Genomic DNA, 14,836 nt, shown 5'->3' on the forward strand with positions numbered 1-14,836 from the left:
AACGTCCTTTCTACCGCCGTAATACTTTCCTTGATTAACAATGCCATACCCCCCCCCCCCTCTTTTACCATCTTCTCTGTTCTTACAGAAACACCTAAATCCTGGAACCTGCAACAACCATTCCTGTCCCTGCTCTACCCATGTGTCCGAAATCGCCACAACATTGAGATCCCAGGTACCAACCCATGCTGCAAGCTCACCCACCTTATTCCGGATGCTCCTGCTGTTGAAGTAGACACACTTCAAACCAGCGTCTTGCTTGCCGGTGCCCTCTTTCGAACTTTTAACCCTATCCCTGATCTCACTATTAACATCCTGTACACTGGGACTACAATTTAGGTTCCCATCCCCCTGCTGAATTAGTTTAAACCCCCCCCCCCCCGAAGAGCACTAGCAAATCTCCCCCCCAGGATATTGGTACCCCTCTGGTTCAGGTGAAGACCATCCTGTTTGTAGAGGTCCCACCTACCCCAGAATGAGCCCCAATTATCCAGGAAACCAAAACCCTCCCTCCTGCACCATCCCTGTAGCCACGTGTTCAACTCCTCTCTCTCCTTATTTCTCACTTCGCTAGCACGTGGCACGGGTAACAACCCAGCGATAACAACTCTGTTTGTTCTAACTCTCAGCTTCCACCCTAGCTCCCTGAATTTCTGTCTCAAATCCCCATCTCTCTTCCTACCTCTTTCCTTTTTCCTTTCTGGGCTGGATTCTCTGGTCTCCCAGATGTAATGATATGTGTATTGACTGGGATGTAAAGAGTTAACAAGTTAATGATAAAGATTCATGCCACTCGAGGGAACCACAGAACAGTCATATATGTTATGTGACTAGGGGATTCTAGGATTAAAAGATGATTGGGAGATAAGAGTTAGGAGAGCTGGAAGAGTGTCAGGCATAGAGAGCAGTTGGACACTTGAGAGTTCTGTAAGTTAGAGATAGCATAGTTTTATACAATAACCTTCGACTTTAGGAATGTGAACAAATCTTAGTTTGTCGTGTAATCAATTTATGGTTTTGTCCGTTAACAAAGCTTTGTGTTCTTTATTCAACTCTACGCATCCAAGCCATCCAGATAGAGCAGAATAGAGAACATAACACCAGCCACATGTTTCTTGGTGGTGTGGAGAGATTGTCCTCTCCCGCCGCTGACAGTGGGGATTCCCATTGAGGCCACCTCAGACCACCGAGTAACCCGCGGGCAGGACCAGCCTGCCACCAGCGAACGTCCAGAGAGATCAGCGCACCCGTTAAAAAGGCATCCTGATCTGTCACACCTGGGGTTGTTGGCAGCCAGTGTGACGTCCTGGGACCCGCTTCCAGGATCATTTTTGGCAACGTGTGAAAGAATACAGTGGGAAAAGCTTGCGAGCTGCACACCGATTTTCCCGCCGGACTTGACACATTGTCAAAAAAAAGAGAAAATCACACCCAATATCTTTTCATTGTCTCATTACCCAGGTGCAACCTTTCTAAGATTTTAATGGCCACTAATGATGGATCAACCCTAGGTCATCATTTCAGCTCTATGCCTTGTAAAGAAACGATTGTGCCGTGTGCTCTGGCGGACTACCCTGGATAATAAGTTGGCAGTGATTCATCCCTCCTCTGTGAAGTTGTCCAAGCAACCCAAACAACATCATTGTTCTTGAAGATAGTGGCTGGAATTCTCCGGTCATTGGGATTCTCAATTCCCGTCGGCAACGCACCCCCCCCCCCACCCATGGGTTTCCCGGCAGTGTGGAATGTCTTCAATGGGAAACCCCATTGACAAAGCAACGGGAGTAGATTATCCCGCCGCCAGTGAACGGCGCACGCCAAGAAACACGCGGCTGCGAGACCGGAGAATCCTGCTCAATATTAACCTGCTGTGTAATCCTTCAGTTTGGACGAGAGTAATCTAGACTCTCAAACACATTCCTCATTGAAGAATGGATCGGAGGCCAAGGGTTGGATTTTCCAATCACCAATGCCGAAATCACGTTTGGCAATCGGTCGGAGAATCCACGTTTATGCCGGAATCGGGGACCGAACTGTTTTGGTGATGCTGTGTCCCCTCAAAAACGGCGTACTCATGGAGCATGCCGTATGGACGGCCTCAGGACATCAGCTGAGGCCCTCCCTCAATGCTTCGTCCCCGATGGACCGAGTCCCTGGTGGCATCGCTCACGTGTGCTCGTACCGTTCGGGGACCTTGCATGGCGGCTGCGGACTGAGTCCAGCACCACCACAGTCGTTGGGGAGGGGGGTGAGCCATTTGCTGACAAGGGGGGGCTCTGGTGGGGGGTGGTGAGGCTGGTTACAGGGGGCAGTTTTTGGCAGGCTGAGTCCAAACATAGCTGGCGCCATGTTGCACGGCCGCCACAGGCTGCCGCCATGCGCATGCACGGCCATGGACCCGGCCATTCTCCGCTCGTAAGACCGTGGGCTTTACGTTGCGCGGCTGCTAGCCCCCCCATCAGACGATGTGGGGGCGCCGACGACTTTCTGGTCGTAAGACCAGACAGATCCTGTGGCCATAGCCGCAGGATCGGAGAATCCAGCCCCAATACTCTCACTGGAGGAGCAGACTATCTTCAAACAAGGACAAACATGCTGGGGAAAGTATGTGAGATTGGAGATGACCAGCTGAAATAAGTGTAATGGAGGCAAACACCGCAAGTTCACATAAACTGCAATGAGGTAGATGACTAGATAACGTTTTTTTGATTGACAAATGCTAATCCCTCAGTCTGATAGACAACTGTTCAGTTCTCCTCTCTGCTTTCTGTCTCTTTGAGGGTGTAGGGTACACGTTGCCGCTGCCCCTTTAAACTACCATGTTTGTCCATTTCAGAACAATGTTGGAATGCAATGAAGGTTAACTTGAGTAATTTTGTTTTGCATTAACGACGGCTTGTTAAATATGGATGGAATTTCTAACTGGATTGCAAATCTTTAGCAGAGTTTAAATAGCATTCTTGCACCTCAGCGATGTTGAAATGTTGACGTTTGTTTATCTGTTGGTGCGATCGTTGACCTTTCATGTTAATCAGAAAGCTCCCCTCACACTGTCTTCTCATTACCTGGTAAACAGTTACAAAATATATTCTACTGATATATGGAGACAAGACCTGAATAATGTAGTGACCCTTCACCTCTCCTACACCAGCTAGTCTGTTCGGGATCAATCAGCCTGTTGGTTCAACTTCCCTCATTCATGTTGGTACTTGTTGATCTTAATATAAAAGTGATGAGCCACAAGAAAATATTCCAGAAACACAGGGTTAAATTCTCCGCCTTGCTTCGTCGCAACTTCGAACAGCGATTGGGCAGAGAATCGGGCATCTGGCATCGAGGTCCGAGCCCGATGGCGATTCAGGCGCCATGCTCCGCGTCCCTCGCTGGTGGCAATAATGGTGCCTGTGCCCCGCGCTGCGAGGGCAAGCGAAACTGCCATTTGCATTCATTTACATGTATTTAATAGGTTGGACCCAGTGTGTTCCAGGCCTCCGCGGTGCTCCGCTCCTCAGGCGCAAGTCACGCGGGCGTGATTTACTACAGGTACTTACATACGGGCACTGGGTACCATGGCTGCTGAGGGGGAGGGAGAAGGTCAGCAAAGTTTTGAAAAACTGTTTAAAATTGTACCATTTTCTGGGGATTGGCTGGGTCGGGGGAGTAGCGGGGAGTGACATGCTGACAGCTCCGTGGATTTGGGGTGCCCCCCCTCAGGATAGGGATGGGGTGCCCCCCCCCCCCCTCAGGATAGGGATGGCCTGGCTCAGACCATCATTGCTGTAGTGTATGTTTTAAATGCACCCATTTGGTCCAAGTTACAAGCTGCTCATTCTGCTGACTGCTCACTGTTCTGTAGATGTCCACAGAGCCTCTGGTTATTTGGGAGCCCAGCCGGGCCGCAACTCTGGAAACCCTCAGACCCCAGCTGACCCATCAGCGGGACGGGCGTGGCCAAGTTCAATCAGTGGCCCACCGGGTGCTACCACTCCTCGGTGCACTCAGCAGAAGCACAGCCCCACTGCAGGGCAATAGGCAAGCTCATCCAAAACAAAGGACACATGCAGCCTGGCCTTTGGCACCCTCCCTGGCACACTGCCCCTCTCAGGAGAGAGGCCTCACCAGTGACACTATCAGCTAGCCCACATCGCAGGACCACCAGCTGTCTTCAAGCCCTGACTCCGCTCAGCAGATCGTTCATCTTCTTCCTGCACATGTGTGCCGCATGAAGCTCACAGCACTGACTGCATCGGCCAGTTCCGCCCAGGCATGGTTAAGGAGAATGGGCTGGAGCCTCCTGACCAATCTGGGAAGAGGGTCTCCTGCCTCTTCACCACCGCATCCAACACTCGGTCCAGCTTAGTGTCTGCAAATTGGGGGGGGGGGGGGGGGGGGCTGCTCCTCATGGAACTATCTTCTTGGCTGGAATGAGACTGTGTGAGGACTGGAGAGCTTCTAAGCAGCTTCTAAGCAGCTCCAGCTTGTCAAGTTCTCCAGCCTCAATCCTTCGCAAATCTAACGCCGACGGGAATGAGAATTGATCTTCATTCACGTAGACAATCTGCTGGCCCATTAGTATGTTATGAATTGCTCCACAATCAGCCCCCAACAGGAACACAAACCGTACACAATTCAGCCCGGCGCCAATAGTCCGTTGTCAATAGTCAATTGTCCGTTGCCTGCCGCCGATATTGTAATTGCCGATCAGGCGGAGAATCCATTTTGATGCCGAAATCGGGGGCAGCGCCTGTTTTTGGATGCACAGCCCCCTCCAAAACGGCGTCATTGAGGAGTACGCCACACGTCATTGAGATGGCCTCAGGACCTCCCCAGGTGCTCCAACCCGATAGGCTGAGTTTACGAAGGCGCGGATCACATGTGCTCTCATTTTTCGTCAATACCGCATGGCGGCTGCAGGCTGTGCCCAGCGTTTCCACAGTCGGTGTGGGGGGGGGGGGGGGGGGAGGGGGGGGGGTGCAACAGTCGGTGTGGGGGGGAGTGCAACAGTCGGTGTGGGGGGGGGGTGCACGTTCCTCTGGCCAGGGGGTGGGGGGGGCGGGCTTCGTCGGGGTTGGGGGTCTGGTGGGGGCTGATCTGGGGGTGGCGAGGGGAGGGGTACAGGGTATCTGGCAGGCCGGGTCCGCGTGCGGCCGGCGCCATGTCGTACGCCGCGGCCGCAGCAGGTAGACGGCGTGTGCATGTGCGGCCACGGACCTGACAATCCTCGAGCCGCTTCTGTCAGGAATGTCGGGAGTTTTACATGGCGCGGCTGCTAACCACCCCCCACCGGGCAGAGCATTGGTGTGGGTGCGGCGCCGACTTTTTCACCATAAAACTGGACACTTCCTCCGGTCATAGCCTCAAAATCAGAGAATCCAGCCCCTAGTCTCCCAAATGGAGAATTTCACCCACAAACAGTTTAGTCCAACAATAAAATGTTAAGATGTAGGGACAGGATTCACCAAAGTGCATTATGAGATATGTATATGAGGTGAAAGATAGTCCGACTAGTGAATGTGACTCCAGTGTACCTATTGTCAACAACAACCACTCCCAGAACACATACAGCTGGATTCTCCGATCCCGATGCCAAAATCACGTTTGGCAATGGGGCGAAGAATCCCTGATGACGCCCAAATCGGGGCGGCGGCGCTTCCGTGATGCTCCACTCCCTGAAAAGCTGCGTATTCTAGGAGTACGCCGCAAGCCTTATCCACGGCCTCAGGTCGCCCCACAATGCTCCGTCCCCGACCGGCTGAGTTCCCGACGGCGTGGGACACGTGTGGTCTCACCCATCGTGAACTCAACATGGCGGCTGCAAGGAACGGCGCACCGCCGAGAAACACGGCTAGCGGATTATGACTATAATTTAATCAAACATGCCTTCAATCTTCAGAAAACATCCTGGGCTGCGGTGAGCTGCCTAGAATATCAATCAACACTAGGCTGGAGTTCATCAAAGCAATTCCTACAATCCCACCTAGCCTCCGTGAGACCCAGTGACCTGACTGTGGTAGAAACAGAGCCAGGAGCCCAGGAAAATATTTAAGTGAACTGGAACCTGGAAGATTCACTAGAGGAGTGCCAAAGTACAAGGCCAACCTGAAGCCTGACCCTGGACCGAGCCATTCTTTCTCACAGTGGAGCATGAGTCTCCCTCAACATTCCTTGGCAGGGCTGCACAGTGGCACAGTGATTAGCACTGCTGCCTCGCAGTGCAGCCTCGATGGGCCAAATGGCCTCCTTCTGCACTGTAGGGATTCTATGATTCAGCTATGTTTCAAAAGATGAATTTCTGTTTGCTTCATAATGACCCCCGATCCCAGTGTTGCCATATTTCTACTTCCCCCACATCCTCTTACATTGCACTGCATTGAGGTTAGGTGCTGGTATTAGTTTTGCCTCGTCAATCTAACTTCGTCACGTAGAGTAGTTAAGGTGGCTAACTTGTAAACAGCAAAGTACATGATGGAGGATCTGCTGATAGGCTCCGATGAATTGGATGGGAGATGGCTGATGAACAAATGCTAAATCCAATGGACCTAAATCTCATCTTGAATCTGCTACCTACCCATCATACACCCAACCCAATAATCGGGGCTTCCAAGTGCAGTATGTTACATGTGACACCCTGTCTAGTCTCACTAATCAAGATGAACGTTACCTGGTAAAGCTCTTCTCCCAGCGACCATCTTTGACGCACCAAATCAAGCAGGAATCCTTGCTACCTCTGAAAAATCGCTACCCTTCCGCTTCCCACCAGTTAATTGATGTTCCGTTGGAAGTGCCCATAATAAAGACCTATACTCTCCTCCTAGTTTGAACGTCAACTGCCCCATGGGATGTAGCAGACCTGTTGAAACTTGGAGCAACGTCAAGCTCCAGCTGAACCAAAACTGTGACAAAAATAGAAAATTCTGGAAATATTCGGTGCAATAGGCAGCATCTGTGAGAGGGACAGACATCTTTTCAGGTCAATCATCCTTCATCAGGGCATCTATTGAGTCGGTTTCTCCCTCCACAGATGCTGCCTTGTGTATTCTCAATGGATTCCGTTTTTGTTTCAGATTTTCAATGTCTGCAGCATTTTTCTCTTGCACTTAAACTGACTCCACTGATTACTCGTGTGTGTGTGTGTGTGAGCCCAACGAGGATCATCAGTCAATTGTACCTGGAGCGGCTTCAAGCCAAGCCAGACCAAGTCCTCAGGCTCGGTCACTGCGTCGCAATTCGGAATGAGACATCACCACCAAGCCGTGCCCCCCACCTGCCTGGCCGACATTCTTTCCCCATCTCTGAGGTAGGGAGTTCTGAGGAAAGTTGCTGCATACATACGGGGATGATATCGCTGATATCTGCAAATTTGGTGAATTGCCTCAGTACCACAACTGCCTATTGCATTTACTCAATCATCTTTTAAAAAATTTATTGTATAATCAGAAGCACAGATTGAAGATAATTAGTGAAGAATGTCGGGGGTGGGGGAGGGTGATGATTTTTTTATTCAGCATTGCCATACAGCAGGGCAAGGTTTAGAATTGGGGGAGGGGAAATTATGATGCGATTAGGCAAGAATTAGGGAGCGTAAGATGGGAACAGAAACTGTCAGGGAAAGGCACAAATGAAAAGTGGAGCTTGTTCAAGGAACAAATACTGCATGTCCTTGATAGGTATGCTCCTGTCATGCAGGGAGGAAATGGCCGTGTGAGGGAACCATGGTTCACAAAAGAAGGTGAATGTCTTGTCAAGAGGAAAAAGGAAGAGTATGTAAGGATGTGAAAACAAGGTTCAGTTGGGTCGCTTGAGGGTTACAAGGTAGCAAGGAATGAGCTTAAAAAAAGGGCTCAGGAGAGCTAGGAGGGGGCATGAGAAGTCCTTGGCAGGTCGGTTCAAGGAAAACCCCAAGGCTTTCTACAATTATGTGAGAAATAAAAGAATGACCAGGGCGAGTTTAGGGCAGGTCAAGGACAGTAGTGGGAACTTGTGCATGGAGTCAGAATAAATAAAGGCATTGAATGAATACTTTTCTTCAGTGTTCACCAAGGAGAGGGGCCATGTTTTTGTGGATGAGAGTGTGATGCAGGTGGGTAGGCTGGAGGAGGCAGATGTTCTGAGGAAGGATGTATTAGCATTTTTGAAAACCCTTAGGGTCGACAAGTCCCCTGGGCCAGATGGGATATATCCAAGGATTCTTTGGGAGGCAAGGGGTGAGATTTCAGAGCCTTTGTCTTTAATCTTTGGGTCCTCACTGTCCATGGGGATAGTGCCAGAGGACTGCAGAGTGGCAAATGTTGTTCCTCTGTTCAAGAAAGGGAATAGGAATGATAGGGTTTTTTTTGGATAATAATAATAATAAAATTATAGGTTTTTTCTTTGGAGCGGAGGAGGATGAGAGGCAACTTAATAGAGGTTCATAAGATGATGAGGGAGATAGATAGAGTGGACGTTCAGAGACTATTTCCTCGGGTGGATGTAGCTGTTACAAGGGGGCATAACTTAGGGTAGCATTGTGGATAGCACAATCGCTTCACAGCTCCAGGGCCCCAGGTTCGATTCCGGCTTGGGTCACTGTCTGTGCGGAGTCTGCACATCCTCACCGTGTGTGCGTGGGTTTCTTCCGGGTGCTCCGGTTTCCTCCCACAGTCCAAAGATGTGCAGCTTAGGTGGATTGGCCATGATGAATTGCCCTTAGTGTCCAAAATTGCCCTTAGTGTTGGGTGGGGTTACTGGGTTATGGGGATAGGGTGGAGGTGTTAACCTTAGGTAGGGTGCTCTTTCCAGGAGCCGGTGCAGACTCGATGGGCCGAATGGCCTCCTTCTGCACTGTAAATTCTTTGAATTCTATGAAACTATAAGTTTCAGGGTAGGAGATATAGGAGGGATGTCTGAGATAGGTTCTTTACTCAGAGAGTGGTTAAGGTGTGGAATGGACTGCCGGCTGTGATAGTGCAGTCGGACACTTTAGGAACTATCAAGCGGTTATTGGATAGGCACATGGAGCACACCAGAATGACAGGGAGTGGGATAGCTTGATCTTGGTTTCGGACAATGCTCGGCACAACATTGAGGGCCGAAGGGCCTGTTCTGTGCTGTACTGTTCTATGCTCTATGTTCTAAGTTGTTACGATCTGGAATGCGCTGTCTGGGAGGGAAGCAGATTCAACAGTAAAGTAAATGTCACCACAGTGCGAGAAAGAGCCGACTGGTGGTGATTTGACCTGAGGGTCATCACACCTCAGGCGAGGTGCAGATCTGAGAAGCTGGGCCTCATGAATAACTTCAGCCGGTATGGGAATTGAGCTGCTGGCCTCAGTCTGCATCACAAACCAATTGGCCGAGCTAACCGAGCTCCATTCAACAGCAACCTTCAAACATGAACTGAATGGATGCACGGGCTATAGGAAGTGGAGCTAATTCATAGAACAGTTGCAACACAGGAGGCTACGTAGCCCATTATGTCTGTGCTAGCTCTCTGCAAGAGCAATGCATCGAGTGTCACACCCCTGCCTTTTCTCTGTAAGGCTGCAATTTTTTTGTCTTCACATGATGAGCCAATTCTATTTTGAAAGCCATGATTGAATCTTCCTCCATCACACCCTCAGGCAAAGATCCTATCCTTTCTCATCAGAAAAGACCCCCCTTCAAACCTGCAAAGACCACCCAGAATCGCCAGCAAAGACCCCATCAGTAATATTGCTGGCAAAGACGCCCCCCCCCCCCCCCACCACCCCCCTCACTGGCAAAGAGCTCCCATTCTTGCCAGAAAAGAATTCCCCCCTTCTCACCGGCAAAGAGTCCCCCAAGATCGGCAGCAAGGACCCTAATACGGCCACCAAAAGACCTGCTCGCTGGGAAAGATTGCACCCCCTCGAACATCATCAGCAAAGACCGCCCCCCAAAATAATCAGGAGAGAACTCCTTGACCTTCTCGCCAGCAAAGACAACCCCCCCCCCCCCCCCCCCCCCCCCCCCCCCCCCAGCCCCGCAATATCACCAGTTAAAATCTCCTACTTCTCACCGGCAAAACTCCCACTTCTTGCTGGCTTTGAGAAAACTTTGGGATTCCCTTTTATGTCAGCTGCCAATCTCTTTTCATTATCCCTCTTCACTTCTCTTATTGGCTTTTTCATCTCCCCTCTGAACCTTCTGTATTCTGTTACGCCACCCTGGGTGAGTGCATGGTCATTCCCAGCCCCACAGACCCCGGAGTCCCAATATAAGTGAATTAACCAATAAATTTGTATATTTTCCTGAGATCATAGAATCATAGAATTTACAGTGTAGAAGGAGGCCATTCGGCCCATTGAGTCTGCGCCAGCCCTTGGAAAGAGCACACTTAAGCCCACACCTCCACCCTATCCCCGTAACCCAACAACCCCACCCAACCTTTTTGGACACTAAGGGAAATTTAGCATGGCCAGTCCACCTAACCTGCACTTCTTTAGACTGTGAGAGGAAACCGGAGCACCCGGAGGAAACCCACGCAGACACGGGGAGAATGTGCAGACTCCACACAGACAGTGACCCAAGCCAGGAATCGAACCTGGGACCCTGGAGCTGTGAAGCAACTATGCTAACCACTTTGTTACCGTGATGCCCTTGACTCTTGACTGCTTCAATGATTTACAGGCACCAGATTCTAACTCTAAGCAGAAACTGAAAGCCAAAATGGAACCTGCCTTCTTTTCCAGAAACGTTCCAGAAGCTTCTGAAGGGCTCCACCAATCACAATCAAGAATCAAACAAGTCCCGGAATTCCAGAAGTGCCGATTGGCTGCGGGCCAAGTCCATCAAAATGACATCACGGGACCCTGCCACATTGCACATTGCATGGAGTAGAAGCCCAAAATCTGCAATGTTGCAGCAGCCAGCAAGACAGTATTGAAAGGGACACAAGAATCAGACAAGAGGTTCCTTACAATTCCTCTTGCTTCTTATCTGCCTTTCTACCTAACACCTGTCATAAGCACACCCTTTCTTCTTTATCTTAATTTCTATCTCACTCCTTCATTTGTGGGAGCTCTGGATTTTTTTCCCTACCTTTCCCTTTTGAGGGAATATACTTTGATTTTGTCCGAACCATTCCTTCTTTGAAGATAACCCATTGTTCAGCTGCATTTTTTTCCTGCCAACCATTCATTCCAGTCTCTCCAGCCCAGCAATTGTTGTTGCACCAGTGATGTCGGCTCTATCCCCATTTAATTCACCTTACTCTGGATTCCCATTGTTCTTTTCTATCATCCTAAACCTTATGATACAATGATCACTGTGGTGTCAGTGCAATGATCACTCAGATCCCCTCTCGTCCTCATACCAATTTCTTGAATTGAAATTAGACTCCCCCTGGTCATTGACTTGTTCCTTTAACAAATAAACAAATAAATGTCCTTCATTAACCCATGCATTTCTAAATGATAATTAGTGCTCTCCCTTCGAATTTTTTTTCCAATCATTTGTCCACACCGAGGTTAAGCTGTCTGGCCCATAATTAATTACTCAATCTCTCCCTTTTCTCCTTTCTAAACAATGGTACAATGTTAAGAGCCCACCACTCCTCTGACACCCCGCCTCTAGCGAAAGAGGTTTGGACAATGATGGTCAGAGCTTCCATCAGTTTCTCCCTTGCTTCTCGTAGTCACCTGGGATAGATTTCAACTGGGCCTGTCAACAATGTATCCACTTTCAAGGATGCTAAACCCCTTAATGTTTCTTCCCTCACTGTTTATCCTGTCCAACTGCCGGACTCCTTGACTACAATGCTTATGTCACTTCCCTCTTTTCTGAAGACAGACTCAAAGTTTTAATTGCGAAACCATTGCCCATATCTTCATCTTCCTGGCACAGATTGTCTTTTTTTGCTAACAGGCCCTCCTATTTCTTTAGTTACCCCCTTCCCCATATCTTCACCCTCCACATGGAGGTGAATCTGTTGATGCTGTAAGGTGGAAGCTATGTTGAATATGGGTCAGAAATTGTCTGATTGCAGATAAATATGAGAATCGCCATCACCAAACTCTGTTTCATCTTCGACTGAACTTGGGTGTGTGAGTCAACATTTCACCAATCACTCCGATACTGTCAAAATCCCGCTCGCAAACTGCTGGACAGAATCCTGGAAAACCACAAGAAGGTGCCCTGTGTCTGATAAATACAGAGCAGAACTCCAAACTGTAGTGAAAGAGAAAGGTGCTGAAGTTCTGTACCTGATGATTAAGCAAATATATTCAACCAGCTTAGATTTATATCGTGCCTGTAATGTTATAAAGGATCGCAAGGCACTTCAAGGGAATCTGCTCAGGCAAAAATGTGACGACTAGGAAAAGTGGCTAAAGGCTTGGTCAAAGAGTTAATTTTTAAGGGGAGTCTTGAAGGAGGGAAGAGGGGTTTAGGGACAGAATTTCGGAGCTTGCGGCCTTGGCAGATGAAGGTTTGGTCGCCAAAAGTGGGGCAAAGGACGTTGGTGATAATCACGAGGCCAGAGTTGGAGGAAGTCTGACTGTTGGAGGACAAGAGGAGCCTACAGAGATAGTGAGTGCCGAGGCCATGGAGGAACCTGAACCTGAGGATGAATAATTTAAAATGGGAGCACAGATCTGATAGGTGAGCGGGATTGATAGAGGCCTACAAAATTATGAGAGGCATAGTCAGGCTTTTTCCAAGGGTGGAAGTGTCAATTACAAGGGAGCATAGGTTCAAGGTGAGAGGGGGACAGTTTAAGGGAGATATGTGGAGTAGGTTTTACAGGCAGAGAGTGGTGGGTGCCTGGGACATGCTGCCAGAGGATGTGGTGGAAGTTGGCACATTAGCAACATTTAAGATGCATTTGGATGGGTTCATGAACAGGGAGGGAATAGAGAGATACGGACCGAGTAAGGGCAGTAGGTTTTTATTTTAGACGGGCATCATGATCGGCACAGGCTCGAAGGGCCGAAGGGCCTGTTCCTGTGCTGTACTTTTCTATGTTCTTTCTTTCTTTCTTTGGTTAGGAGATGAGCAGCAGGGCTCAGGATAAATTTCAGGCAGGTGAAAGATGGGACCAGTGACTAAGAGGGCATTGGAATTGTTGAATCTGGAAGTATCAAGTTTTAACAGCAGATAGTGGCAGGGGTGGTTGTTCTATTGCAAATTTGGAATATGCTTGCTAAATATCTATCTGTATTGTGTGAATATGCTCCATGTTTTCACTTTAAGTACAGTGAACCTAGCCAATGACTTCCATTGGACACCACCAACTGAAAGTACTGCAGTGCCACCATTAGATAAAGCGGGTAATTACAGCATAAACATTTAAATGAGACTTTTACATTCTAAATATGTGCACACCTCATGTATTTAAGTAGATAAAATTACATTTGATTTGTCCATGTAAACATATGCCATATTTTCCTGCAATGGGTCTGCACGCACAAAAGAGATAAGTAAAACAGCTTTAGGTGACCAAGACAGTAAACCAGAGATTTTGATATCATTCCCTGTGCAAATATGAAACTTTTTTTGTAAAAGGCAGAATCTAACAACCTACTATTTCTACCTGGTCGCAGTTGCAATTGCAAAATTTGTGCCACCACTTTTGAAATCCTTTCATTGCTGCCGTGATCTCCAAAATACAACACGGGGAACTGAAAATAAAATGAGATGGAGATTTATTCACATGTACACAAGAACTAGGAGTAGCCTGTTCCGCAATTCAAGACCATCTTGGCTGATCTTGGGTTTCAAATCCACTTTCCCGCCCACTCCCCATATCTTCTCTGAGAGACCAAAAATCTGTCCATCCCAACCTTAATCCACAACCCTCTGGGGAGAGAGTTTCAAAGATTCACAACCCTTTGAGTAAAGAAATGTCTCCTTATCTCAGTCCTAATTGATTGGCCCCTTATCCTGAAGCTTGTGTTCTAGATTCCCCGACCAGTGGAAACAATCTCTCAGGTTCAACCCTATCAAACCCCCTCAGAATTTTGAACATTGCAATGTGATTGCCTCTCATTCTTCTAAACTCCAGAGAATATAGGTCCAATTTACTCAACCTCTCCTCATAGGACAACCCCCCCATCCCAGGGACCATCACTGTACCACCTCCAATGTAAGTATGTATTTTCTTGGAGACTAAAACTGCTCACAGTATTCCAGATGTGGCCTCACCAAACTTCTGTACAACTGGAGCAAGACGTCTTTCTTCCTGTACTCCAATCCCTCTTGTCATAAAGGCCAACATTTCCATTTGCCTTCCTACTTGCTAATTTTTCTGCATTTCTTGTCCCACCATATTTGAGTCTCTGAACTACAACATTTACCAGTTTCTCACCTTTTTAAAACTACTCTGCAGCAGATTGCAGGTGGCCAGTAGGGGGTACCCCATGCCCTGTATTGGACAGTTGCTTTTTGGGTAGATTGTTCCAGAAATTTGACAAACGCACACAGGGCACTAACGGGCTAGAGCAGGGGTGGGCAAACTTTTCTGTGCAAGGGCCACATTCAGAAATTCACAATTTTAAAGGGCCGCATAGTATATTAAGTAAAATAATTACTTCACCCGGTTATGATTCTGGGCGCCTCATATAGAACATAGAACATAGAACAGTACAGCATAGAACAGGCCCTTCGGCCCTCGATGTTGTGCCGAGCAATGATCACCCTACTCAAGTCAACGTATCCACCCTATACCAGTAAGTAACCCAACAGCCCACCCAACAGCCCCCCCCCCCCCCCCCACCCCATTAACCTTAAAAAAAAAAAATTTTTTTTTTATGACTTGGTGGGCCGCTTAAAGACCTTTGGAGGGCCGCATGCGGCCCGCGGGCCGTAGTTTGCCCACCCCTGGGCTAGAGGTTTGGATGAC

General features: G+C 48.6%; 1 protein-coding gene across 1 annotated transcript in view; it reads right to left on the reverse strand.

The window, feature by feature from the left end:
* The window catches only part of LOC119969376 (phosphoenolpyruvate carboxykinase, cytosolic [GTP]-like), a 136,218-nt gene extending 122,607 nt beyond the window's left edge, over window positions 1-13,611 (reverse strand). The window contains exon 1 of the mRNA XM_038802941.1: window positions 13,529-13,611. Within this exon, the coding sequence (XP_038658869.1) occupies window positions 13,529-13,582 (54 nt within the window). The 5' untranslated portion in view covers window positions 13,583-13,611. The remainder of the gene's footprint in view (window positions 1-13,528) is intronic.
* Window positions 13,612-14,836: the final 1,225 nt, after the last annotated feature.

The sequence above is a fragment of the Scyliorhinus canicula genome, chromosome 7 (genome assembly GCF_902713615.1).
Source record: "Scyliorhinus canicula chromosome 7, sScyCan1.1, whole genome shotgun sequence".
NCBI lineage: Eukaryota > Metazoa > Chordata > Chondrichthyes > Carcharhiniformes > Scyliorhinidae > Scyliorhinus > Scyliorhinus canicula.